Raw genomic sequence first — 27,895 nt, forward strand, 5'->3', positions numbered from 1 at the left:
CTCAGGATTCTTCTTGTATTAAGTCTTTGCAACAGTTCAGCACAACATTGGAGTACTCATCATATAAAATTGATCTGGACACTCACAGCTGAGCCTCTTCTTGCCAAAGCCACAACTTACATGTTTTTATTCCCTTTATTCTCTTCTATTCGCAATATATTTTTTGAGTTCATGCTCCTAGTCCAAGCCCATATGCCCCAGCCATGGCGCCAGCAAGTTTTTATTTCCTGTAATAATTTATGACCTCATTTGGGAGCAGAATTTGAAAAAAGAGTCTGCATTACATTACTTTCAATATTAAGGCTTTGGTTCCAGCAAAACCAAATGTTTAGTTTGAATACCAAATGTAGCGGGGTGCATAAATTATGCATGGCGTTCTCGACTGCCTACAATCACACTCTCCAGGGGTCTTTCCTCTGGCTTCATTTATTGATTGCAACTCAAGATGAGATCAATTTTCTGGTGTAAAAGCTTTATTTATAGACGTGAACACAAGATGACAGATGTATTTTGTTGCACTGAGTTGGTATATATTGCAACTAGCGCACTATCTGAACCACAGAAAGTAGATACAAATTATAAATTCAAGTAGTTTAGGGTTGTTCATTACATTGTAGTTGGAAAACTACTCTGAAACAAATGGGAGACAAGCAATGCTACTGCTGTGGTCTTTGCTCATTTAGAAGCCAAATGCCAGATGTTTGTCTACTGATCCAGCAAACACACACACACACACACACACACACACACACACACACACACACACACACACACACACACACACACACACACACACACACACACACAGACACACACACACACACACACACACACACACACACACACTAGAAAGAGACAACCAGCAACCCACAGCAGGGTTGTATTTGGAGGGGTCCAGCTTTTGCACCTTTAACCCAGCATGGGAAACCAGGTCCACATTTTACTGTCAATGTGGAACCCTGACAAGAGATTAATGGCTGTTGTCTGATTGATGAGATCTCTTTAACGGGCAGCAGATTTCACTGTTTACCCGATGTGTATATGCTGCATGTTTGAAATGCTGACCACTCAATTAGATTCCACCCCAAAGAAGACCCAGTGACCAACTGTCTGACCCCCGTGTGTGTACACGCCAAGGTGTTAACTATTTGGGGTGGGCAGGGCACATGCCCCAAACTCAATCCATCTCTGGGTTTCTGTTTAGCTTCTTAAAGCTATATTAATGGTGATTTAACGGCTAACCGGCTGTCTCACATTAGACATGAGACTATATCTGGGTTTTTTAACCAAGCATTGGTTCTAAGTCCTGTTGGGTCAAATTAACAAAGAAATACCAAGTGAGAAAATCAGCCGATTAATCAGTTGCTACCGGCAACGTCTTTACACGCAAAACAGAGTTCAAGCATCCTTAAGCCCTAGCATCTTCATGTCCTTCGTCTACTTTCTCCTTCCTAATCCCTTTATTGTCTCCTGCTGGCATTGCAGAGGCAAGAACCTCCGATGCCTTCTCGTGAAACCAGAGCCCAGCTGTTTGTTGGAGTTCCTCTGTCAGGGGTCAGGCTTTACAACACCAGGGGTCAAGGAGGCCTGCCAGTCCCCCCTCCTGTCAGTCTGCCTGTCTTCAAGAGTCTCCCTGTTGTGCTCCTCATTGTTTGGATACCTTCTGGTGTGTGGACCCCTCTACCACTGTACTTAAAGGACCCCCTATTTTACCACCAGCTGTGATGTTGATGAGCCATTACAAGCCATACTAATGTCCCAGTTAGTGAAATCACACGTGGAACAGTCCACCCAGATGTATGATGGATGGATAGCTCAAGCTACAAGCCGATCCAGTGGACTGCAGAGACCGGTGGGCTGATCGATCCATCATCTGTCTGGATTCTGGACACTCCCATGTGTGATCACTCTGTCACTATGGCAGATGCAGGCCTTGATGACCTCCAGAACCCATCTCCTCGGAAAGCACAGAGCAGGGCGGCTCGGTGGGTCAACCGGCTAATGTGCCAACCACGTAGACAGTTCTCCTTGAGGCGACCCCGGGTTGATTCCCACCTGTGGTCCGATGCTACATGTCATTCCATCTCTCTTCTCCAACCTGCTCTCCCGTCTCTCCTTTCTATCTGGCCCATAAACACACAAAAAGGAGTGAAGCGAAAGTGACGTAATCGCAGCCCTCGCGACCATGTGGTTTATTAAGTGATTCATCGCACACCTCTGACCTTTCGCAGCGCAAACTTTGCCTTTGTGGCACAGCAAGAACGGTGCCTCACGCGACTATTTACTCTGCTTATGCTGTCTAGGTTTTAAGGGCCTCAGGAGAAGGTGTGATGTACATAATCAAGCAGGCAAGTTCCCAGCTGTGGCACGTCACTTCTCCAGGACGGGGCGGGTGGAACTTCATCAAGTGATAACAGACTGAATGATGACGTGACCGGCCTACACACATGCTCTGGTTGCATCTCACCAAACGCACTGTTGGTTTGCCAACGGCTGTCTGCTTTAACGCTGAGTATGTGTGGGCCACACAAAACGCCTTTTAAGTTTGAGTGCTTGAATGCCTTACTCTATCTGGGATTTAAAAACCATCGTTAATCATTGACTAGAGAAGGTGTGGGAAGCACATTTCAGCTCTGGCTTATCCACAAGCCTTTCACTGTCTTTAACTGGAACTAAAAGTGAGTGGTAAATGTTAGGGTTTTGAATGTATCATTAGGTCAGTGTGTTTAGAAATGTGTGGATTGATTATTGATGATCAATTTATTAAACATCCACAATAGCATGTGGTTTATGTCTGTAGTTGATCAAGGATTGCTAATGTAAATCTCATTTGATCTTAACTGCACATGATCAGGAGAACCAACTATAGAATGGGGGTTTGTCCCGATCGTTTGTTTTCGTGCAATCACTGCACCAATGTTTTGCATATATTTATAAGTCAAGGAAATCGAGGAAAAAACTATCAATAAATTAAGCAATGAATGTAGAAATATTTCCATACATAACTTTCATAACCACCTTATTTGATCTAATTATCTTAACTATACAATCATCCTAAATTGTGTCCGTTTGTTCTACACCACTCCAAGCGACTGCTTGAAACCATTGCTCTACATATGCTCCAGCTAATGTCTCTCTCCAAGTTTCTCTATTGAGAAAAATTTACACAATATATAACTAAACAGAAATGCAATATCCATTGGCTATCAAAAGGTTGTTTGATAACTTGATATGATAACACATGAGCCCCATTGACTTCAACCCCAACACAATTAGTTGAAATCCAGTACACACATCGACTACGCCGTTTCACTGGGCACAGCCGATGTAACAAGTGCCCGCCTCTTGCGATACACGATTGGACTTGAATGCAAATGCGGTAACAATAATTTAGAAAACAAACAAGTGGTAGAGGCATCGCAGACTTGTCTAGGGCTCTCAATGAACTCGATCGCATGACGTGATCCCACGTCTCATCCACAACACCGCTACAGCGGTTTGGTTACAACAGCACATTCAGTTCGCCCTGTTGAATGCGGCATTTCCGTCATAAATCCTCACTGTACAATCCCGTTAAAACATCCCAGCAGACTCACAGCCACAAAAGTGACATCAGAAATCCTCAAGGCAACAACCGGTACACACGCAGATCTAATGTTGTCACACATGTCAGTGAAAGAAGAAGTTTGCCTTACGGTATGAAAATGACAAAAGGTCGATGAACCTCCCGGGTTGACGTCAAGCTCGGCTCGTGAACGACGGCTATTAAAGCGGATGTGGCTCGTGTCCCCCGCCAGCTGATGAACGACCAAACAACGGCACTAAACTCACCCTCGGTGGACTACTGCTATTGGAATAGAGAGAGAGAGAGAGAGAGAGAGAGAGAGAGAGAGAGAGAGAGAGAGAGAGAGAGAGAGAGAGAGAGAGAGAGAGAGAGAGAGAGAGAGAGAGAGAGAGAGAGAGAGAGAGAGAGAGAGAGAGAGAGAGAGAGAGAGAGAGAGAGAGAGAGAGAGAGAGAGAGAGAGAGAGAGAGAGAGAGAGAGAGAGAGAGAGAGAGAGAGAGAGAGAGAGAGAGAGAGAGAGAGAGAGAGAGAGAGAGAGAGAGAGAGAGAGAGAGAGAGGCTGCCTTCTTCTACCCTATCCGGGTAGATGAGATACTAAACAACGCTAACAACCACTTCATAGACTGAAGTATGGCAGAAACAAGTCACGAAGGAGCCAATAAGACGACAGCGAAATCCGTGCATATACAGACGCACGCACGCGCGCGCGCACAGACACACGCACGCGTTGTTTATTGCCAGCGAAGTATTCTACACGGTGGGAGTATTTAAAACCAGCCTCGACTCATTCTCATTTCAAAGCACTGTGTTCCTGTGCGATCAGAACCCTATATCATCACGTGGACGTGTTGTGAATTCCTCGGGGGTCACACTGCGTGTTATTAATCCAAGAACCTTGTCAAGCACTGGCCTACTGCCGCTGCCTTTCCTCTCGAAGCAGCCACTGGGACACACCATCATACATATTATGCAGCAGGCTTATTATACCGCATACCACATGTATGAGAGCACCGTGCTGCTGTCCTCCTGCCATTTTCTGTTGTCGGTTTTCCACAGTTATGTACTTATTTATTGAGTTATACTGGAGGCTCCTAATGTCTCCTAATGGCTCCTAATTTTCTCCGTCGATACGACCTTTGATCCAGGTGTGACCTACTGCAAGGAGCCGGACTGGTGAATTGAATGAAATGGATTTGTGACGTATTATTCCATTATTCCAAGACAGAGCGACGTGGAGAAGTAAGGATGTATAGAGTTGTAACCACTATTGGACCCAGTCTCCCATTGTTTAAAGAGTTGCTGATTTAATCAAGGCTGGTTTTATTTACCTTGCATTACCTAACCCTTACATCGTAAAAAGATATGGCAGGATTGTGTCTCCTAACCGCTCCCATGTAGTCGATATCAGTCAACGCCCCAACCCAACCGGCCCACGGCAAAAAGACGTCAAGTCTGAAACCGAAGTCACACTCACCCTTCCGAGCATACACATTGACCCTTTCAATTGTAATCAGCAGACATAACCTTCACTGCAACTTCAACAACACAGTCGTAAAAAGGGTTAAGGTAACACGTTATTGCGCAAACGATTTACAAAAAAGTTTGTGCATAGTTGCACTAATAAAAAAGACTGATAATGTTTTCACGCAATAATTAATCGCTAAACTGTGGTTGGTGCAGGTGGCCTTTAAACACCCACATGTCCCTATCAAGCGCGTGTCTATCTGTCTGATGCTCCACCAGCTAGCGTCTGGCGCTTCGCGCCGTCATCTCCATGGATACCGCGTACACTTCTAAAATCCGAGCGAGACCTCCACAGTCAAGGAGATTCCCACGTGACGCGGCAGTAACCGACGTGACGTGAGACGGTCATGACAGCTGCCGCCGCCACCTCTCCTTGGTTTTAAACCAACACCGGGGAAGTTGAGACAAGGATGCACATGTCCCACATTACACGCTGGGCAGTCTCCTGCTAACGTCCGGTGAACTGACGTTAAAAGTGTCACCGAGTTCGAGTTATTTCTGGCAGGGAGAAAAAAAAAAAAAAAAAGAAGCCTTAAGAAGATAAATATAGAAATAGAAAAAAAATAAAAGCTGAGTAAGATGCCTACATAGTAGTCTGTAATTCAGCAAGTCAGTTTGGGTGAGATTACAAGAATATCGCCAGCAGCAGTATTCTTGTATTTCAGACTGTGACCAGCAGTCTTCAAACTTGGCCGGGCTGTGCAGCGAGTGTAACCCTAACTAATGGTTGTGAACAGGTGGAGACAACAAAGGCAGCCCCTATGCTGTAATTACCCAGCAATGCTAGGGGCTCCTTATACATTATACACTCTTATACACACCCTGTACTTGGCCTCCAACGATAGAGATTGTCCTTATTAGCAAATAAAGACCCAACAGTTTACACAGTGTCAATAAACATATACAAGTATCATATACGTTTACTACTGCAGTTTCTGTGCTGCTTGCCAAGAACAGAGGAAGCAGCCCACTGTACTGTTCCGGAAAACACATGATTCAATATACTGCCTCAGCATTGTTTGGCTCTGAATGACTAAACCATATGTCAAGTTCCTTTCAAGGTGTGTGTGTGTGTGTGTGTGTGTGTCTGTGTGTGTGTCTGTGTGTGTGTGTGTGTGTGTGTGTGTGTGTGTGTGTGTGTGTGTGTGTGTGTGTGCGTGTGTGTGTGCGTGTGTTTCAATAGTTGTGACTGTCTTTTGGTTGTTTTTTGTATGCATGCTAGCTTCCTAGTCAGCAATAGTGGTGTTGGATGTGTGCAGCCTACTAACTGCATAAAAGTGTGTCAACTGTTCTGTCAAGTGTTCTCTCCTCTCTCTGGTGGCAAGAACACACTGTTTGTTTGTGTGCAAGCATGGGCAAGTTGAGATTCAATATTGTGCCTAATGATAGTCTGGAAACTTCTCAGTAGGCTGCGTGTCATAAATACTTCGAACTGCAGAGGAAGTCAGTGTATCAGATTTACATTGGAGCAGGTTGTGTGGAAAATATCACAGGACACACACAGGAGTACACACACGTGCGGGTACTACAAAGTCAAATGCTCGGTTATTCGTGCTAACTTCAGTTAAAAACTGAAGGTGCTGTTTAAAATGTCCCTTATTGTGTTTGATCCGTTGTGGTTTACTTCAAAGTTTAAAATACATTGAATTAGAACTCCAAACCTGATTCTTCTGATGCAAAAAGTCCATTCCATTCCAGTGAAGCGTACACAGTAGTCTAGACAAGTAACCCGGAGATCTCAGCCCTTTTCAATGTGCTAATTTGTTCTGCCTGTATATGTTTAGCCAGCAACAGGCTCCATTGGAAAGCACATACCATGCTAGTTTATCGTTTGTTACCTGAGTGTGAAGAGGGTAAATCAGCTAATCCATGATACTGTTGCAACCGATGCAGCGGCTGGTGAACCACTTCCATTTGCTCTCCCCGTCACACTCCTCACGTGGCCAGCCCTGGGGGTCTCTGAATGGGACACACACCACCAGACCCGGGTGGCTGGGTGGCTGGCTGGGGGAGTGGAGGTCTGGTAGAATGGGTAACTCTCCCAGATAGTTCTTTTGGCCCCAGCTCAGCGTGAGTGAGTGAGTGAGTGAGTGTGGGTGAGCGAGTGTGGGAGCGAGTGTGTGTGCGAGTAAGTGTGTACAGCTGAGCGTTTGTGGGAGAGAGAAGGGAAGGAGGAACCTGAGGATTGGTGGAAAGGTGGGGGGCTGGGGAATAGGAGAGAAACAGAGAAAGAAGCCCCACACACACCCCACACACACAGGCGTCCATAGTCGCACATCCACACATGTGCACCCACTGACATGCGTGCACACACACACACACACACACACACACACACACACACACACACACACACACACACACACACACACACACACACACACACACACACACACACACACAGAAGCGTACATCCCGCCCCCCACACACACACACACACACACACACACACACACACATACCCCCACACACACACACACACACACACACACACACACACACACACACACACACACACACACACACACACACACACACACACACACACACACACACACACAACCTCTTCATGTCAGTGGGAGCAACAATAGGAGGGGTGCTCTGTCTTCAGAGAGCTTGTTGGTTTGACACCAGGACATGACCCCGTGAGCAAACATGGGATCCCCACAGTGCCATTCCCTCCCATTCATGCATTGTTAGGAGACCATTCACTGGTCGACTCATGATAGAAATGAGCCACGCAAGTAGAATAAGGTGTTTTATACACACATTCTGTAACTGTCTTTACTTGGTTTTAACTCGGTTTTCCATAAGTCCCATAAGCAATTTTTTTCTGTATTTCTTTGCCATTTTTCTAATTACATTATTCCGGAGAGTATATGGTATGGTTTATATTCAAGCAAAACAAGGACAGAAAGAGAAAGGGAGGGATAGAATATGTCCTGGAGCGTGACGAGACTACATGCACGATCGCGTGCGTATACATGTGTACAGTCAAACGATGGGGGGAATCCAAAAGGCCATATTCAAAACAAGCTGACATGGATAAAGTTTCAAATGCCATTCTAACCAGATTCTAATATCAAAGTATTTATTTGGTGTGCAGACCACAGACCACAGGCACACCCTGATGCATGCTCAGGGTTTCCCAGGCCTGGGGCGGGGGACTCCAAGGTGCACGCCAGGAGCTCTGTATCACTGGTTCCAGGTGCTTCACCAGCCGTCTGTATCTCCAGGGCCATCTTTCCATCTATCTACAATCGGTGTCTCCTTTCACTTGCCTCCCCTCAGTCCAAAAGGTATTCAGTTTGCCAAATTGCTCAAAGTTTCTTTTTTCTTTCTGTGGCTATAGTTCCCGGTGGTCCTGGCTTATCAGCGGGTGTAATCAGCATGGAGACGGCTGAACGTTAGCCTCTATCTGAGTCGTGGCTGGGGTCCATTGTGTCTTGGGAGAGAAAGTAGAGAGAGCTCCATAGGTCTCTTCCGCCGCTATCCATTACACTCGGATGTTGATTGAGCAACAAAGCAAATAGCAAAAGGTCGGGTCAAAGGGGGCTTCGCTTTGGTCGGACTCTACTGTCCCTCCCGGCCGGCCACTGGGGAGCCACACTCATGACAAAGGCAAACATGACACCATTCCTCCCCATTAAAGGCATTCCACCACCCCCCCACCCCCCCCCCCCCACCCACCCTCTCTGTCACCCCACACGAGAACCCTAAAAGACAACACCAACCCGGGCTCACACATACAGTGTCTGTTATCGTAAGGCGCCGAGGCCGAGACACATGGGCGATCAAGAGATGGGAGGCCCACACATACACACAGACGACACACTCAATAATTCACCCGCACTCACATATTGATTTAACGTAATTTGTACAGGAGGTGTTTGCTCTGCAGTGAATTTTTTCGTACGGTTTCACACAGGCGTATGCCTTCTCATATTCCATCTCATCATAAAGCTTGTGAAGATTCCCCTGGCCAGCAGCATCCATCCACATGTCCTCACAGGGAACACAGAGAGGGGGGGGGGTGAAAAATAATAGTAGTCAATGCATGTGGTCTTTATCTTGAACCGTACCCGACCCCGACATCAACCTATGCACTCCTCCACACAAACCTTTTGGTCGCTCTATAGTTAACAGACAGAAAGCTGACACACAGTCTAACATGATCATATGTCATGTGTCACATGTGTGTGGCCGGGATGTGCTGTTTTTTGGGGTGTGTGTAAATGTGTGTGTGTGTGTGTGTGTGTGTGTGTGTGTGTGTGTGTGTGTGTGTGTGTGTGTGTGTGTGTGTGTGCGTTTGTGTGTAAGAAGATCACTGGTTTACTGTAATATAATCGCCCAATATATTCCATAGCAGTGTTCTAAATGCAGAAAATCCAACTGTAAATGACTGAATGACTGCTCACAATTAGAGTTACGCTGACAGACATTTGATGACATCGCACCCTTCAAAGGAGCATCATTTAACCAAGATGTCGTCGGTTAACCTGTTTTGTGGAAGATGAAACAAGGCTTTGCCGTGTCTTTCAGAGAAGCCGCGGCCTGTTGCGGCTTCGGTCATCGTCGCCGCTCTGTCAAGCGGCCGAGGGCCCTGATTACACAGCAACTAAATAAAGAGCTGCCTGCCGCCATCGGCCCGCCTGGGCTGCCAAGGTGGCTGTAAATACACAGCATTATGCAAGGGGAATCCATCTCAGCTTTGAGGACGGAAACCAGGAGGCGCTCACTGGGTTCACGCAGAGTTTCCCAGTACGACGGATGTATGTTGGAATGAGAGACGGTCAAACTGGGAACTTAAACCGAACTCGAAGCATGTGTTGGGGCACGCTGTTTTCCTTCATTTCCCCTGAGGCATTGAGATCAAGAGTGGATGTCATTGAAGATTAATGTATTTAAATATTGATATCTTCATCTTGTACCATAATCATAATATATTACGTTTATTTATACATAATTTAATTTCCAGTGACTTGTATGAAATTCATTGTTGTTATTTCACTTCAAAATTAACTCATAAACAAGGTCTTTCGAGGTCCTTTAGGGGTTTGTCCTTTAGCCGTTAGTTCAAGGAGTGCAAAGAGATTCCCGAAGGAAGCACACTATGAAGAGCGGCCATTAAGTCCAGCTACAGCTTCATTGGCTTCTGAAGGAGGATTAGTGGCTTGTTAAAGCTAAAGAGTGGCAGCTGTTTTCACTTGAAGTCTTCAGTTCTACCACTTTACTACAACAGCGGTGGTGGAGGTGGGTTTCAAATGTGATAGCAGGAATGCTAACTAGCTTCTTAGGTATCATGAGAAACTCCTGCTAAGGCACGGTACTAAATAAACCCCCAGAGAGAGAGAGAGAGAGAGAGAGAGAGAGAGAGAGAGAGACAAAGACCGAGACAGACAGACAGACAGAAAGACAGAGAGACAGACAGACAGACAGACAGACAGACAGACAGACAGACAGACAGACAGACAGACAGACAGACAGACAGACAGAAAGAGATGAAAAAACAGAGACAGACACAGACACAGACAGACAGAGAGAGAGAGAGAGAGAGAGAGAGAAAGGGCCTTTGTAAGGTGAGGGAGGAATGATAGAGGGGAGGAATGATCCTTCTTTTGATTCTGTAGTTCAATGACTATATCCACATCTAGGAAAACAGAAGATAAATCCTGTTATACCGCTTTATGTCACTATTTGACACGACGGTTTATCTCACTGGAATGAAGCAAAACTTTAAGAGTTCAACGCACCAGAGAGCTTTTTATTTCACTGAAAATAAATGCCGTGTGGAGGCTGAATACAATAACACATTAAGTGTTGAACTCAACAAGGAAAATATACAATGTAAAGTACTTCAACAGATGATTAACAGCCACATCAGCATCTGTGCATTTGGGCTTTCTGTGAATAATGACCCTCCCTCTCTACCCTCCCCTTCACACACACACACACACACACACACACACACACACACACACACACACACACACACACACACACACACAGGAATGCAGCCTTTATCTTGAAGCCACTGTTTAAAACCCTTGAATCAAATGTAATTAAAGTTACAGCCTTTATACTGTGATTGAAGCGATGGCGGGGGGCCATGTGAGCTCTGCGTCTCTATGCAGGGCAGCTGAAGGCTTTTAGGTTGATGAAAAGAGTCAACATCAACAGGTAATTATTTACTATCTAATCCTCTTAGCTTTAGGGAAAATGTCTTCTGTCTCTCGCTCACATCCACACACATACGCACACACATAAAAGGAAAGTGCAGTATATCCACTTTTAAATGCGAGGTGCATGAGAGTGCAGGAGGTCATCAGGGGAACGTCTGCCAGAAATCAAAACAGAGTAATGGGAACTTTGTGAAAGTTTGTATTCCTGGAGGTAGTGGCTGAGACCTGACTGCATCTCCTGAATGACGAGTTGACAAATTCAATGAAAGTCAATTTGAACATGAGTAATAAGAATAAAGTAGGCTGCTACACGTTCGTTGTAACTCATCATTTAGCAGACTAATCATTCGAAGTTGGATAGGTCTCAACACACACCTACAGATAGTCTTTGGACCTCAACAAGCTGTTTCCTTATCTAAAGAAACCTTGCAGGAATTGGAAGGTATTTACGGTCTAGTTAGGCTGCCAAACCCTCCCTCCTTCCGAAAAAGGAAACTCAACTTTGACCCGCAATTTAAAGAAGGACACAAAGGCTTGCAGTGGACTTGAGAAAGCACCTGTTTCTCTGTTCCCTAATGCTAACTACTACTCGCTAATACTATCTTTCAGCACAGATGAGGACCCCAGGGAGGACACACACACCTGCACTGCTCTCAGACGAAATTGGTAGGTAAGGAAGGAGTCAACCGGGCCCTGGGAAAAGAAAGGCCAGCTTGAACTCTAAAGACACTGGCTGTGGAGAGAAACATGGACCACCTGATTAATCAGACCTCCCAAGAATGATCGACCAGCCTTCTACTCTTTACTTTTAAGCAGAAACAAATTAAACCTTGAATTCTTAAAGTCTAAATAAGACTACCTAGCAGCCTGTTCAAAAGAAACAAGATACATATAAAGAAGGATGAAAAGATGAAAATACAACAAGCAATCAAGTTCTCCCCACTATAATCCACCTATCGCTATGCGAGTGTCATTACCATTAAACAGGAAAGCTAATGTCGGATTACTCTTGTTTTCACATCTGGATTCTTGGACAGCAGATACATCCGATGCTGAGTCTGTCCCTGACCTACAGCTAATGTTTGACACCGTAGCACCCGGCGCTGGGTTGGATGAAGGGTTCAGGTGGTAGGACACATTAACAAACCTCTTGTTGCACCGTTAACGGTGGCTCTGCGATATGGCCACTTGCACATTCCTGCATTCCAACGGCCTGTGGGGGCATGTTTGATGTGTGTGTGGCTGCTGCTGCTGCTGCTGCTGCTGCTGCTGCTGCTGGATATGTCTGGTTTTATGGCACACGTGTGCGTGTGTGTGCGTGTGAAAGAGTGTGAGTGTGTGTGTTTGTCTGTGTACGTACGTGTGTGTATGTGTGTGTGTGTGTGTGTGTTTGTGTGTGTGTGTGTGTGTGTGTGTGTGTGTGTGTGTGTGTGTGTGTGTGTGTGTGTGTGTGTGTGTGTGTGTGTGTGTGTGTGTGTGCGTGTGTGTGTGTATGGGCATATCTGTGTGATACTCTATTCCCTGGAGGCATGCACTACAAACCCCTCTGTTGACTTGTTGCCCAATTATTCAGCCAGCCAACGTGGACAGCATCCCCCCCCCCCCCCCCCCCCCCCCCCCGCCTCTAGCTTGAGCAAGACAAGCGTGCGGTGATTCTGCCGTGGCAGCAGTCCTGTCTGTCTCACCGCTCCGGGGCTGTTGTCTGTGATCCAGGCTGGCTGGTAGGTTCTGGCCCGAGGCAGCCAGAACCTGAGACGGGGGCGCAACCTGAGATGATGCAGGGCAGGTCGGGGAACAAGTTGGGTTGGGAAGGGCGAAAAATAAGGAGTGGCGGAAGGGCTGAGAAATACTGCTGACCGCACTGGATGTGTGTGCGTACGTGTGTGGGCATTGCGTGTATATGTGGCGGCTGGTGGTTTTTAAAGTGAGGGAGGAAGGACTGCGCGCTTGGTTGCCATTGGCCTGCTTGCACTGTTGGTGTATGGTGGCATAAGAATGTGAGACTCAAGTTGTTTCAGGGTGTTTTGGTGAACTACAAAATAGCAGGGAGGGAGTTATGTGAATAAAATGTATACAAAGCCACCAGTGGCATCACTGTAATTTGAGAAGGAAAGGATGCAAAGCATATTAGTCAAATCAGGCCTACTATTGATTTGTAAAAGTAAATAAAAAAATCTGGGCCTTTCATTGGGCCTATTTTTGCCCTCACTGACTGTAGTTATTAGCTATGTTTATTTTCAGTAACAATTGTTTTAAGAAAAGACTCAAGAACCAAAGTGATGCCATTTAAAATACATCATGCTCTGAATCATTCACTAACACCCTTTCCACAATATCAAACAGAGCGGTCAGAGTAACAAACTAGTAAAAGAACAACAAGAACGGTAATGCTACCAGTAAGCCATGCGTACCTAGCAAACCATGTGCCACTCACAACACTGACGTTGCCATTACTTCTTGTGACCTTGATTTTGGGAAGTGGTCTACCTCTTTCTTTGGTCGCTAACTTAGCACTGTAAGTGAATGAATGGAATGATTTTTGTAACAAGACATTAACAATGCCCTCCGTTTCCAATGTTTCCATTGTGCATTTCGGATCTCGCTATCGCAGATTTCACTTGCTCTGCGTCTGCAGTGAGCACCGCGGCAATGCAGACCGGGTATGTTATCGACAGCGTTGCCAGATTGGGCAGATTTCCCGCCCAATGATCATTTTTCCAGCCTAACATGGTTAAAAGTAGCCCAATTGGGTGGGAAATCTGACCAATCTGGCAACACTGCTCAACATCCAGGGATCCTGCTTATTGGTTCATAGCGCAGACGGATAGATTTTTGCGCGAATCAGACCCCTTAAGGTCCCACCCACTCAGAGGAGGATTTTCCTCCTCTCTCCCATTGAAACCCATGTTATCCACCGGCCGCCAGTACTTTCGGGGAAATGAATGGGAGTGAACGGAGGCAAAGGGAGGACGTTCCTCCCTGAAATAATTGACGATAGGCGATAGGGGGTGCTAATGTCCCTTTACCCAGGGAAACGAACATTATATATTCAGAGGCAATAAAGTAGTCACATTAATTCATTACAATAGTCTGGGCAATCTACATTTTTTATTCTCAACAATGTTAGGGAGGATCTTCCTCCCTCTCCTCAATGGAGAAGCCTCCACTGGTGTGTAGGTGTGTTTGTGTATATGTGTGTGTGTGTGTGTGTGTGTGTGTGTGTGTGTGTGTGTGTGTGTGTGTGTGTGTGTGTGTGTGTGTGTGTGTGTGTGTGTGTGTGTGTGTGTATTTCATGTCTGTGTGTTCAGGTATGTTAGTGTGTATTTGTATATGGGTGTGTTTGAGCAAGTTTGTATGTATGTTTGTGTGCATGCGTGAGCACACACATTGCATGTTTCTGTGTGTGAAGGTACGTGTGTTTGTGAGTGAGTCTGTGTTCATGATGTGTGTTTTTGTGAAGCTATACCTGTTTACTATAGCAGGTCCAACCCACTGCCCTTATGACCCACCACATCGAATCATTCCCTGGGAAAAGCAGCAAACCACTTCCATTTAAACTTGTCTATGTCCTATTTCTTGCACTGAGTCTGCTTGTGCTAACACTAGTTGTGGTACAAACAAGTGTATTCAGACTGAATAGTGGCACAACGAATTGAAAAGCATTGGTTATCGAGCACCTTTCTGACACCCTGAGCTTAAAATCACCCCCCCCCCCCAAAAAAAAAAACATGTCTCTTTGACAATACACTCATAGCGGACATGTTCGCTGAAGCAGCACACGGGAGATGCAGCCTCCCCATCGCAGACCTTCCACCAGGCTCGCCTTTCATTCAAAGCCCCCAGGCCAGCGCAATCATAAAACCGTCAAAAAACATCCCGCTCATAAATCTCAACCTCAAACGCTAAAAAAATAATGAATGAATCCGGGGAGTCAGTCGAACACCAATGGAAACCAGCCCTCGAGTGAGACCCCAGAGCCAGAGAAAGACGAGACACCGACCTGGGTTGGAGTTCAGAGCCATTGGTTCCAGATGAAGAAGAAGAGGAGGAGGAAGGTGATTGTTCAGCTGCTCTCCCTAGCAGCAGCAGCAGTGTCTGGGCCTGGAGAGGGCACACGCCGAGCTCTCTCTCTGTGGACTCTGCACACCGTGCCGGCACAGCTCCTGTCATCTGCTCCTGTCATTATCCAGTCCCAGATAGCTGCTCCACTCCCTCTCCACCCTGCTGCTTCCAGTGCTTAGCACCCGCCGCCGCCAACACCACCACCACCGTTCCATATTCTCCACCTACTTTCATTCATTTTTTTTCACCCCCCCGTAAAATGATCCTCCTAAAATCAGAGCTCTCTCTCTCTGAAAATGCTCTCCCTCTCTCTGTCTCTCTATTTTTATAGTGAGTCAGGACGACGTCTGCGCCAAGACAAGTGCAACACGCACACACACAGCTGAGCTCACACAGCTGAACTCACACAGGGTCACACAGAGACGAGGCTACAGTACTTTGTCCACCTCGTGAGTCTCTCTGTCCTCTGTGTCTCTGTCCTCTGTGTCTGTGTCTGTGTCTGTCTCTCTCTGCCTCTCTCCCTCTTTCACAGTCCCCCCTCCCCTCACCCATCGCTCCCTCCCAACACACACAGTCACCCTCACAGCTCTCTCTCTTTCTCTCTCTCTTTCTCCCCCTCTCTCTCTCTCTCTCTCCCTCTCTCTCTCTCTCTCTCTCTCTCTCTCTCTCTCTCTCTCTCTCTCTCTCTCTCTCTCTCTCTCTCTCTCTCTCTCTCTCTCTCTCTCTCTCTCTCTCTCTCTCTCTCTCTCTCTCTCTCTCTCTCTCAGGGAGGGGGATCGTAACTCAGCAGTCCTGTACCGAGGTCAGGCGAGTTCCCCTTCTTGGTAACAGTAAATCTGGGGGTACAAAGCGTGGGCACTTAGCCAAATGTGTTATGCATGTTAAGGGGAGGCTGGAGGGGGGGGGGAGGGGGGGTTCAGGATCTCGGGTACAGTGCTGTCTCAGGTGACCTATGTGACCCTACCGCCGAATTTTCCTTCCCGTCGGACTACGTCCACATGATCTTATCCGCAAAATAATCACTCCGGTGACATCGATGGAGACAGGAGGAGGAGGAAGAGGAGGAGGAGGAGGAGGAAGAGGAGGAGGAGGAAGAGGAGGATGAGCATGGGGAGGAAGAGCGAGAGGAAGAGGAGGAGGAGCCGGAGGAGGAGGAGCAAGAGGAGGAGGAGGAATGCCACTGCGATTCAAACTAATCTTGCGATTTCCCTTTTCGCTCTGCTGGAATGTATGTAAGGAGGAAGGAAGGAGCGGAAAAAAGCCGGCACCATAGAGACGTCTAAATATTTACCAGAGTCGCCGGGGGGTGAGCCGGGGGTCAGACGACTCCACATTTCATAACAGATATGGAAGTAAGTCCGGGAGCTGTTCGGCTGAAATCCACTCCAAATAGTCCCCCCGCGAAGCCCCAGCCAACCTGATACATGTGGGGGGGGGGGGATGATGAGGTCATGGGGGAGGAGTTAGGGGTCACGAGGGGGTTGGGGTCGTGAGAGCGATCTGGGGGAGTACATAATGTGTACATCATTATCCTCTATGCTGTATCTGAATATGTTTTGTGAGACGCAAAGTTGCAAAAAGTACACATGCAGCGTACTTGGCATGCGTACAGATGGAGAAACCTAAACACGTGCACAGGTGGGAGGTAGGAAAACCTGTAGTGTGTCACAGCACAGAAGACATATTTCCCATTGGCCACGGGAGATAGACTGGAGCTGGATTGGATGTTTCCCAAAGCATTCCTCTGCAGACAGGGGTTCAAGTATGAAGTAATGTCCTACTGCTATTTGTTTTGTTCACTAGGAGATAGATTGATTTTGACATAAATTGTAAAAATTGCAATATATATTGATTGAATATCAATATTCAATCAAACAAGAGCAGAATTACATTTTATTTTAAACTATGATACTTTACCACTTAACCTGTGACCTATGCCCACTATACACTAATTATTAACACACACTCAGTGCCCCTCCTTTCGCTGAAAACCCTGGGATTATCGACTGATCTCTAATTGCAACTCTGTGCAAACAAGCTAACTCCTTCTAGATCCGGCCCACGTTATCTTAGCTTGTGCTGTCCTCCAAAGTCCAGCAAGAGTCCCCTGAAGGCTCGGTCCTCCAGTCAATAATGGTACACTAGTACCAACCACACTCAATCTGTAAGGCTGGTGCTCTCCCCAGGGTGGAGATGTGCACGTCGCACACAACATGCCATTCTGCAGGGGTCTTGTTATTGTTGTTTGGCCGTTGTCTCGATGCATTGGTGGGGAGATCAGTCATCGTTCTGATGACAAATGGGCCTCATGGCACCTCTGAAACACGAGGTATTAAGTTTGATTCTCAGGGGGATTGTTTTATTTCATTAATCCTCTGCCTCCTTCATTGTTGACTTCAACGGCAAACAGCAGGGGTTATATAGATAGAGTATGGTACACACACGCACACACACGCACGCACACACGCACGCACGCACGCACGCACGCACGCACGCACGCACGCACGCACGCACGCACGCACGCACGCACGCACGCACGCACGCACGCACGCACGCACGCACGCACGCACGCACGCACGCACGCACGCACGCACGCACACACACACACACACACACACACACACACACACACACACACACACACACACACACACACACACACACACACACACACACACACACACACACACACACACACCTGTACAGTATAACCTATATCCTGGCTCTGCTGAAGAAACAGGGGTGTAATGGATTCCTCTATTGAGGGAACAACGGTGGCTGTAAATCAGTACGGGTCCAATATGAGATACGTCAACAGCAGAACAACCCCCCCCCCCCCCCACCCCCCCTCCCTCGGGAAGCCATATGGCAGCATGATGGAGACACCAGCTTAGTGATTGGCCCCCGCACAGCAGCCAGACATGGACCATCTCAAGGAGAACCAACACAGGCACGGATACGTGTGTTTTTGCGTGCACACACACACATGCACACACAAGCACACAGACATAAACAGATTAACACACACGCACGCACAGAGACATAAACACGCACACTTCGACACAGACACACATATACACATATGCATACACACAGACACACACACACACACACTTGCATAGACAACTTCAAACAAAAATGCTTAGGTATATGAACACGAGGGGGAGAGAGAGAGTGAGCGAGAGTGAGGGAGCGAGAGAGCGAGAGAGACGGAGCGAGAGAGAACAGGAGTAAGAGAGCGAGAGCAAGAGAGCGAGTGTAAGGATCAAGCAAAAAGAACCCCCTACATCACAGAGATAATGGTGAACCATAAAGCACCCTGACAGCCCGGTCAGGGTGTTCCAGGAGCCTGGCCGGAGGACAGCCCCGGGCGGACCCTGAGAGCCCCCACCACCTAGAGCTCCAATGTTCTCTACCCATCCCAACCATTCATATTCAAACCTCAAACATTATTACTTTCTGCATGCACTTTATTTCTTTTTCCAGAGTCATCAAACCCAGGGCTTCACCCCCCTCACCAGGCGAGGTGTGGCTGGTGGTGCCCGCGCTGGAGGTTTAATCATCAGCTTCCGCCACGCTGGGGGGGAGGGGGGGGAGGCGGTAAATCAAACCAACCCACGAGCCCTGCACCGCCATGCTAAACAAACTGTCCACGTAATATATGACACCGTCAGCATAGAACTCATGCATACACAGTGTGTGTGTGTGTGTGTGTGTGTGTGTGTGTGTGTGTGTGTGTGTGTGTGTGTGTGTGTGTGTGTGTGTGTGTGTTTGTGTGTGTGTGTGGGTCTGTGAGTTTATGTGAGTGAGTATGCATTACATTACAAGACATATATTTATGCATGTGGGATTGTTTATGTGTGTGAGTATGCACATTTATTTCTGTGTATTGGTGTGCTTATTTGTGTGGACGTGTGCACATGTGCGTGTGCGTGCACTGATGTATGTGTGTGTGTTCGCTTGATTTATGTGTGTTGGAAGGGGGTAAATTGATTTAAATGACCCATTCTTTTTCATATGGGTGATGGCCCTTATAAACGGCTGCCACCAGGGGCGTAGTTAGGCTCTGTTTCATGAGGGGCCTTCAGCCCCCCCCCACACACACCAAGGCACGCATTAATGGCTGAATAATATATATCCATTCAGAAAGGCCTCCATGATGCCACAATAGAGTGATATGACTTGTATAGCCTGGTAAAGTAAGGTTTAGTTCAAACTGTAGTTTATCTGAGACAATTGATCTATAAATAACAAAAATAACAAATACAGCAAACAGTAAAGCAGCTATGAATAGCACATCTGGTGTGGTTGTTGCGTGTGTCGGGGTCGACTCAGAAGGGGACAGTACTCCCGGCCTGCTGTATCAGTGAACAGTAGTCCCTTAGACCCCCACTGCCTCTACCTGTTGGAGCTGGCTTCACCCTCTCATCGGGGCATGATCCGGGCATGAATCGGCCTTTATCATACATAGAGTATTGGTAGCAATGTGGTAAGCGGATTGTTGATGTATGGTTGTTTAGAACTAATGGATATTATATTGTTTGCTTCCACTGTGGGCAAAACGTTAACCCGACACAATGTCGAGCAACAGAATGCAACTGTTGGTTTAACGGTGTGTTGACTGACTGAGATAGCCCACACTGTGTCATAGATCACTGGAAACGTGTTTGTGTGTGTGTGTGCGTGTGTGTGTGTGTGAGTGTGTGTGTGTGTGTGAGAGAGAGAGAAACAGAGCGGGAGATGGAGCATGAGAGAGTGTGTGTGGGTGTGTGGTTATTTATTTATTTAGTGTTGACATCTAATATAAAGATAGGCCTATCCATCACCTCTGCCAGGTATGAGTTAGTGAGATGTCAGTCTCCATCCCAAAACTATTGCTTCTGAATCTTGCAGGATACTTATATATTCATAGCTTCTACAGTGCAATTGAGCAAAACCTTGAAACTGTTAAAATGTGTTTTATTGTAATGGCTGTTTTATTTTATAGTTTTATAGTTCATATGTTTTATAGGGCACTTACTATGTTGTATGCATGTTATATGTTTGTATGCATGCATGTATGCATGTATGTATGTATGTATGTATGTATGTATGTATGTATGTATGTATGTATGTATGTATGTATGTATGTATGTATGTATGTATGTATGTATGTATGTATGTATGTATGTATGTATGCATGCACACATTTAATAAAAGCACTAGATCAAGACATTTACAGATTTTTTAATTGATAGTAGTAACCACCTAACGACCTATATCAAAGGTTGGACTGTTGCAAATGAAATATATAACTGAAACAGCAGATCACGTAATAAAAGTATTCAACTGTTTAAAAATAATTGCATAAGATGCAGAGAATATGTTCCCAAAGCTGCAACAATGCACAAAACCATATGAGGGCGCTGTTGACCTATTCCTGAAAGACATTTCCATCCAAATACCTGCTATTGGATTTTCTAGATGATTGGTCTCAAACAATTGAACATGTATAATATTATTGGATGAGTAAAACAATGAATTATATTATTCAACAGGATTATCACCTTTACGTATATAATAATAACACAATCTTATCAACTGATTCTATAGTGCCATAAAAAGCATTTATGCTGGACTACCGGCTCTTCCACCTGCTCACACCAACATGAACCCATGAGGTGATCCACGGTGATCCATGAATTATGGGATGGATTCCTCTAGGGAGAGACCACGGAAACGTGTCAATAACTCAGCCTTAATCTCATGCTTGGCCGGACCAGTACGGCACACTGGCAAGAGTGCATCCAGCGACGTGATTTAAGATTGAAAAGGAATACGTTCCTATGGAAAGGACATGGAAGGAGAGAATGAGAGCGAGCGAGCGAGAGAGAGAGAGAGCAAGAGAGAGAAAGAGAGAGAGACCGAGGTTGAGGGAAGGATAGGATGGGGAACAGGAAGTCATACCAGCTAACCATGTTTATTAGAGCTTGGGTCAAGACGAGCGACCATATAAAGCCCAACAGGGAGCTACTTCCTCCTGGAAAACCTCTCTACTCACCACAGATGGACGACTCAAACTTTGTTCATCTGTGGCTGTGTCCTTATCCTGAGATCATTATTTCGACCATGGAAGATTAGAAAATAGATTTGCATGATATCACAGCATGTATTAACTGTAAAATCCAATCTGAATGACACATCTAACGTATACATTCCACAAATGCACACGCATGAAAATCCACGTGATTATGGAGTTAGAAGATATTTTCAAAAGCATCAATCAATATTGTCTTTGTCCCGAGGCTATAACGTCATTCATGTGGTTTGGTTGTCTGCCGCCTGTCTGTGTGAGCACCTTTAGGCTCTAACCCCAACAGGGCGCCTCAACTAAATAGAAGAAGTCCCAGAGGAACTTCAAGTGGATTACAGGATATAGCCACTGGAAAGTCTACAAGAGTTCGACTTCTTCTCCAAAATACTTGCTGGTGGCGTTCCTGTTCCCGAGAGACCCCCGCATGCTGTGTGTTCGGAGCCCTGTCATGACAGGTTGCTGTGTTCACATCGTACCTGGCTTGTTGACTCTACAGATAGCGGTATATATTCAATATACAGATATGGATATCAGGAATGAAGGGCTTTCAAAGCTGGAGCCTTTGCATGTGCGGTGGTCTTGCCCAAAAGTCAACCTTACTTTTCTCTTCTTATCTTTCAAGAGCAGTAAGTGAATGCAAAGCTGTGTATTTGATACTGTCTAGACACATTGGCCAAGGTATGTTATTATCAAGCAATCGATTCAATCATGAAACATGGTATGTTGTTATCGTCCCTGCATGCACAGAGTGCGTAATCTCTGGACCTGCAAGAATGTAAACATAACCTACGGCACAATTTTGCATTCTCCTATAGCCTCCTTGTTGAACTCCTTCGGTGCTCGTACGTGTCAGAACAAGTCCTAGGCTTTGGCGTCATGAAAACAGTGATGGTGCCGGCCTCTTAGAACCTGGCCTGGGCGAAACAATACTGCGGTTCTTAATTTCCCCTGGGTCTACACGTGTGTGAGGGCTCCGTGAGCGCAGTCTAAACACCGGAGGGACGCTTGGTCAAAATCGGCTCCATAAAACGACAAACACTTTTCGCACTTTTTCTGGGGTGGGAAGTTTGTTTCCACACATCACAGGTAAAGCAGAGCTCAGTGTAACTGGCAGCTGTGACGGCAAAGAGAGTCCTCCCGCACCACAGGTGGGATTTCAGAGAGAGATGAGAGAGAGAGACAGAGAGAGAGAGAGAGAGAGAGAGAGAGAGAGAGAGAGAGAGAGAGAGAGAGAGAGAGAGAGAGAGAGAGAGAGAGAGAGAGAGAGAGAGAGAGAGAGAGAGAGAGAGAGAGAGAGAGAGAGAGACAGAGAGCGACAGAGAGAGAGAGAGAGAGAGAGGGGGGGGGAGGGATATAGAAAGAGGGGGAGGCATAGAGACGAAGAGAGAAAGAGATGGCAGCATGGAATATATATATATTTACTTGTCAAAGGGAGAAAACTGTTTCGTAAGACAAACTGGAAAGCAGCCGTAGAGAAAGGAACCCTTGGAATGAAAGACAAACTCACATGCGCAGGCACACACACACAGCCACATAAACGCGTAAATAAGATTAGTGCTTAAACTCTTGGCTTGGGTGGCAGAGAGTATCGAACCCCTAACCCTGGAGGTGTTAATGCTATGCTATGTGTGCGCTCACACACACACACACACACACACACACACACACACACACACACACACACACACACACACACACACACACACACACACACACACACACACACACACACACACACACTCTTTGGAGCCCCCCTCTTACAGCCCCCCCATCCACCCACTCTCTTCCCGGCAGGGCGAGGCTCCATTTTCCTAGGGCTCCAGTGTGTTGAGCTGGACAGCCCGTGTGATGTATGGATGAATGCGCGGCTCTGCGCCAGTCTGGAGGTCACAGCCGCATTGTTGCCGTGGAGCATGGCGGTGAGCTCAGCTGTTGTCCTGGGGCTCCAGCGCTAGCCGCTGGCAGCTAAGCCCGGCACTGGTCCAGAGGGCTCCATCCTCGTCACCCATTAAGACAATAGAAAACTCTGTGCTTTCCTTTCTTCCATCCATCCATTTCCTTCCCTTTCACACTCTCTCTGTCTCTCTCTCTATCCTCTCTCGCTTTCCCTCTCTCCCTCTTTCTCGTTCCCTCCATGTCTGACTCTCTCTCTCTCTCTCTTTCTATCTTCTTCTTGGTCTCTCCCTCCCCCTCTTTCTTGTTCTCTCCATCTCTCTGTCTATATGTCTCTCCCTCCGTCTCTTTCTCTCTTCTTCTCTCTCTCTGTCTCCTCTCGCTCACTTTCTCCCTCTCCCTTGCTCTCTCTCTCTCTCTCTCTCTCTCTCTCTCTCTCTCTCTCTCTCTCTCTCTCTCTACCTCTTTCACCCTCTTTCCATCCCTCTGTCTATCTCTCTCTTTCTTCTCATTCTCTCTCTCTAGATCCCCATCCGCTTTCCCTCTCCCTTTTTCTTATTCCCTCCATGTCTGTCTCTATCTCTCTTCTCTCTCTCCCTCTTTCTCATTCCCTACATCTTTCCTTGTCTTCCACTCTCTCTCTCTCTCTTTCTCGTTCTCTCCACGTCTGTCTCTCTCTCTTTCTCCTCTCTCGCTTTATCTCTCCATTTCTCTCTTTCTCTCTGTCTCTCCTTCCCTGTCTCTCTTGCTCTTACTATCACTCTCCTCTCTCGCTTTCTCTGTCCACTTTTCTCACTCTCTTCATCTCTCTCTGTCTCCGTCTCTCTTTCTCACGCCATCTCTCCTTCTCTCTCTCTCACTCTTACTCTCTCCCTCTCTCACTGTTACTCTCTCTCTGTGTTTCCTACCCGTTGCCAAGCCGCTTCAGAACGCGTGGTTGCCAGTGTTTACCAGTGACTGTGCGTTGTGTTCAAAGAGCCACTGGGTCTCTGTGAGACTTGAGGAATTTGTTTGTCGTCTTTTCCCTCGTCATTCACTTTGTCACTCTCCCTCTCTATCGCTCTCTCTCTGTACTCTAAGAGCTCTTTATTTACTGTCTTGACAAATCTGGCAGGAAACTTGACACTTGAAAAAAGAAAGAGTTCCCTTTTTCTTTGCAGCAAAATGAACCCCAAGCAATGAGCTGACCTTCTTCAAGTCTTTAGTACTCGGATATATTAAGTTACCATGAGGAGCACTGTTTAACTTTTTAAAGTTGTGTTTTGCTGTGATTAAAACCATAAAGCATAAATCCTATATCATAGTGGCAAACAGACTCTACTCAGAAAGAGAGAGAGAGAGAGAGAGAGAGAGAGAGAGAGAGAGAGAGAGAGAGAGAGAGAGAGAGAGAGAGAGAGAGAGAGAGAGAGAGAGAGAGAGAGAGAGAGGGCACGATGGAGACAGAGAGAGTGAGAGAGACAGAGAGCAAGAGGGAGACAGAGAGAGTGAGAGTGAGATTGAGAGAGAGATACGACGAAATTATGGTTAATAATAAACTATTTCAGCACGTCCATCGGCAGTTTCTTCAATCTGCTGGTAAAAAAGGAAGTGCAGTGTTGCTTTCCTGTCAGAGATAGTGCAAAGTGTTGCTCTCTCTGCCTTTTGCCTAAACAGCAGTGAGTCACTGCAGGTTAATCGAATAAATAAATAAAGTTTGGTGACTTGAGAGACAGGCATCAAATACACGTCGACAGTGAGGGCTCACAGCATATGTTGGTGAAACTTCTGCCGCAATTCTGATGTTCACATTCAGATGCATCTGGTGATGCTCTGGCCGAGAGCATCTGAGATGAACAGCTGAGAACTTTTGTGTGTTTGTGTGTGTGTTAGTGTGTGTGTTGTCAATGTGTTTACAAAAACACATTCCCAGGACTCCAATTCCCAGGAGGCAAACTCGTAGTCTGGGAAAATATCTGCTATCTCTTTCCAGCCCGCGATCAATCCTTACCGACCTCAGATACTGGTCTGTCACGGCATCTGTGTGTGTACGTGTGCGTGCGTGCGTGTGTGTGTATCACTGACAGCTTATCTGTGCATGTGAGGAAGAGTGCAAAACAAAGAAAAAAGGTATTGAGAAATAAAGCAACAAGAGGGAAAGAGACAGAGAGAGATAGAGAAAGCTGGAGAGAGAAACTTAATGTATTCTGTCAGAGTTTGGGTGTTTTTGTGCACATTGAGTCACACAGGAGGAGAAGCCATCTATAGACATACAGGTAAAAGGACCCGTCGTTAAATATTCAAAGGCACAAAACAGGATGTCAAAACAAAACAAGACAGAAAGAAACAAAAATAGGATCTCGCTCATTCCCTATTTTTCTCTCTACTTGTGATTTTTGGTTCATGCTGAGATTCCATCTCCCATTTACATTTACATTAACATTTAGGGCATTTAGCAGACGCTTTTATCCAAAGCGACTTACAATATGTACATTTGTCATAAGAAGTGCATCAATATATCGCTGTCGGTACAGAAAGGATGTTCATAGAACCAAGTGCAAGTACAACAATCGCTAGGCTAACCAATTCCCCGTGTTACAGCCATGATAGCGGCTACTGCAGTTGCTACACAGTTAAGTACTATACTACAATACAATACAACATTTACTTGTACAATCTCCCCATTACCTTCCCTTCGTAGTCTCTGAATCGATGAGCTGCTGTTTGTGGTTCCTGAGACTCTGTATCAGACACATTGCAGCAAGGCTACTACAGTGCTGGGGACTACGGCAGTGACCGCTCCTGGCATGAGACTCAAGGTCAATCTGGGACAGCGGAGTACTGGGTGGTGCAACCAATGAACCGCTTGTTACCTTACATTGGTGGATGCTGCCTTTGGTGTGTGCGTGTGTGTGTGTGTGTGTGCGTGAGCTTGTGTGTGCGTGTGTGTGTGTGTGTGCATGTGTGAATTTGTGTGTGTGAATTGAATGTAATACACTTTGAGAGCCCACACTCCCGCCCTCTGCTGTTGCTGCTTCAGCATTAAGGCCCAATCCCATTTCTACCCCTTACCCCTTCCCCTTACCCCTTCAAAACAAGGGGGAGGGGTAAGGGGAAGGGGTAAGGGGTAGAAATGGGATTGGGCCTAAAACAGGCACATTTCAAAGTCAGTTGACCGGAAAACAAATGAAGGAACTGAGAAGAAAAAGGATTTGCGCGGTTTGACTTGCGAAATTAAATGAGTTAAGCTGACTCCACACTTCGATTTACAACATTGTTTTTAAGAGCCAGTGAACTCAAAACAATTTATTTGGTTTTAAACATGGGAATATGTCTTGCAGTGGTTTAGTTTGATGGCCGTGTCCGATTGGGGGTTAAGCTTCTCCAACAATTATAGCATACCGTGTGTTGCAAATTTCATATGCAACATCGCTGATTGTAACGCTTGTACACAACGACGGTACTAAAAAAGTATCCAGAGGTTGGTGTGGATGAAGTTTGCGGTATTTTTTTAGTACAGTCGTTTTGTAGGAGCAGCGACCCTACCCCCGTGGGCTGAAACCGGGAGAACATTCACGAGTTACGGTCGCGCACATTCAGTTTTGATGGCTCCAAGTCAACTTAATAAAAAATAAAAGTTTTTCTTATGACGGGTTTATTGCAAATGTTTCATGTTTTTCAGTACCTGGAGCGATCTCGAAGAGAAACTTCCCTCCTTCGTCGCCGTTGGTCGCGTGCTCCGTGACTCTGTTTCCAGATAACACAATGGTGCCCTGAAACACAACAAAACACACAAGGGAAAAGGACAGGAGTCAGAGGCTGAAGGTACAGGATACATCGTTTCACCAGGAACATCGACTCATGCCTCACTGGACAAACATCCTCATTTGAAACCATATCGCATGGATGCATGAGACCATCCCTGAGACCAGGAACCACAGAAGGGAGGAGGAGAGGATGGAGGGAGAGAGGATGGACCAAGTCCATAAGGGAGGAGAGAGATGGAGGGAGAGAGGATGAAAGGGTAGAGAGAGAGTGAGCAAGTTAAAAAGGGAGGAGGAGAGAGGGGTAGAGAGGAAGGGAGGGAACAGAGCGATGGAGCCAGTCAAAAAGGGAGGTGGAGAGAGATGGAGTTAGAGAGGAAAGTATGGAACAGACTGATGGAGCAAGTTAAAAAAGGGAGGAGAAGAGAGAGCAATGAATGGAAGAAGAGGGAGTGAAAGAGAAAGATATGGATCAATCAGATACCAAGTACCATATAATCAACCATCAAGAACATCACGGTCATTGAATAGACCCAGGACCTAACAAATATTAAACATTGGTAAACCAGCCTCACATAATAATCAACCCTTTATTATCATTGCAGGCATCATTATAGGGACTAACACAGACAGGGCTCATAACACTAATGATGCGTCTGCTACCTTTATAGTAGACTTATCTCCCCTACCTTAGTCTAGCAGTACAAGCGGTACATCAAAGGTGGAGCAGACTCATAATTAGTGTAATGAGCGGCACCTGTGTTTGCCCTGCGACAACGCCTCTGCGATAAAGGTCCCCACACTTGAACCTAATCACTTTAAATCACGACACACACAATAAACGGAGAGTGATTGTCC

The 27,895-nt window shown here is 46.3% G+C and overlaps 1 protein-coding gene across 5 annotated transcripts in view; it reads right to left on the minus strand.

Moving 5' to 3' along the window:
- Nucleotides 1-27,895, minus strand: part of arhgap24 (Rho GTPase activating protein 24) — a 59,533-nt gene that overhangs the window by 11,851 nt on the left and 19,787 nt on the right. For 2 of the 5 annotated variants that reach the window (XM_030341476.1, XM_030341477.1), the window contains exon 3: nucleotides 26,959-27,046. In XM_030341476.1, coding sequence (XP_030197336.1) covers nucleotides 26,959-27,046 — 88 coding nt within the window. Of the gene's footprint in view, nucleotides 1-3,695; nucleotides 3,892-6,925; nucleotides 7,393-15,269; nucleotides 15,818-26,958; nucleotides 27,047-27,895 lie in introns of those variants that run through there. The other 3 variants (XM_030341479.1, XM_030341478.1, XM_030341480.1) reach the window with 3 other exon arrangements.

This window comes from Gadus morhua, chromosome 19 (genome assembly GCF_902167405.1).
Source record: "Gadus morhua chromosome 19, gadMor3.0, whole genome shotgun sequence".
Lineage (NCBI taxonomy): Eukaryota > Metazoa > Chordata > Actinopteri > Gadiformes > Gadidae > Gadus > Gadus morhua.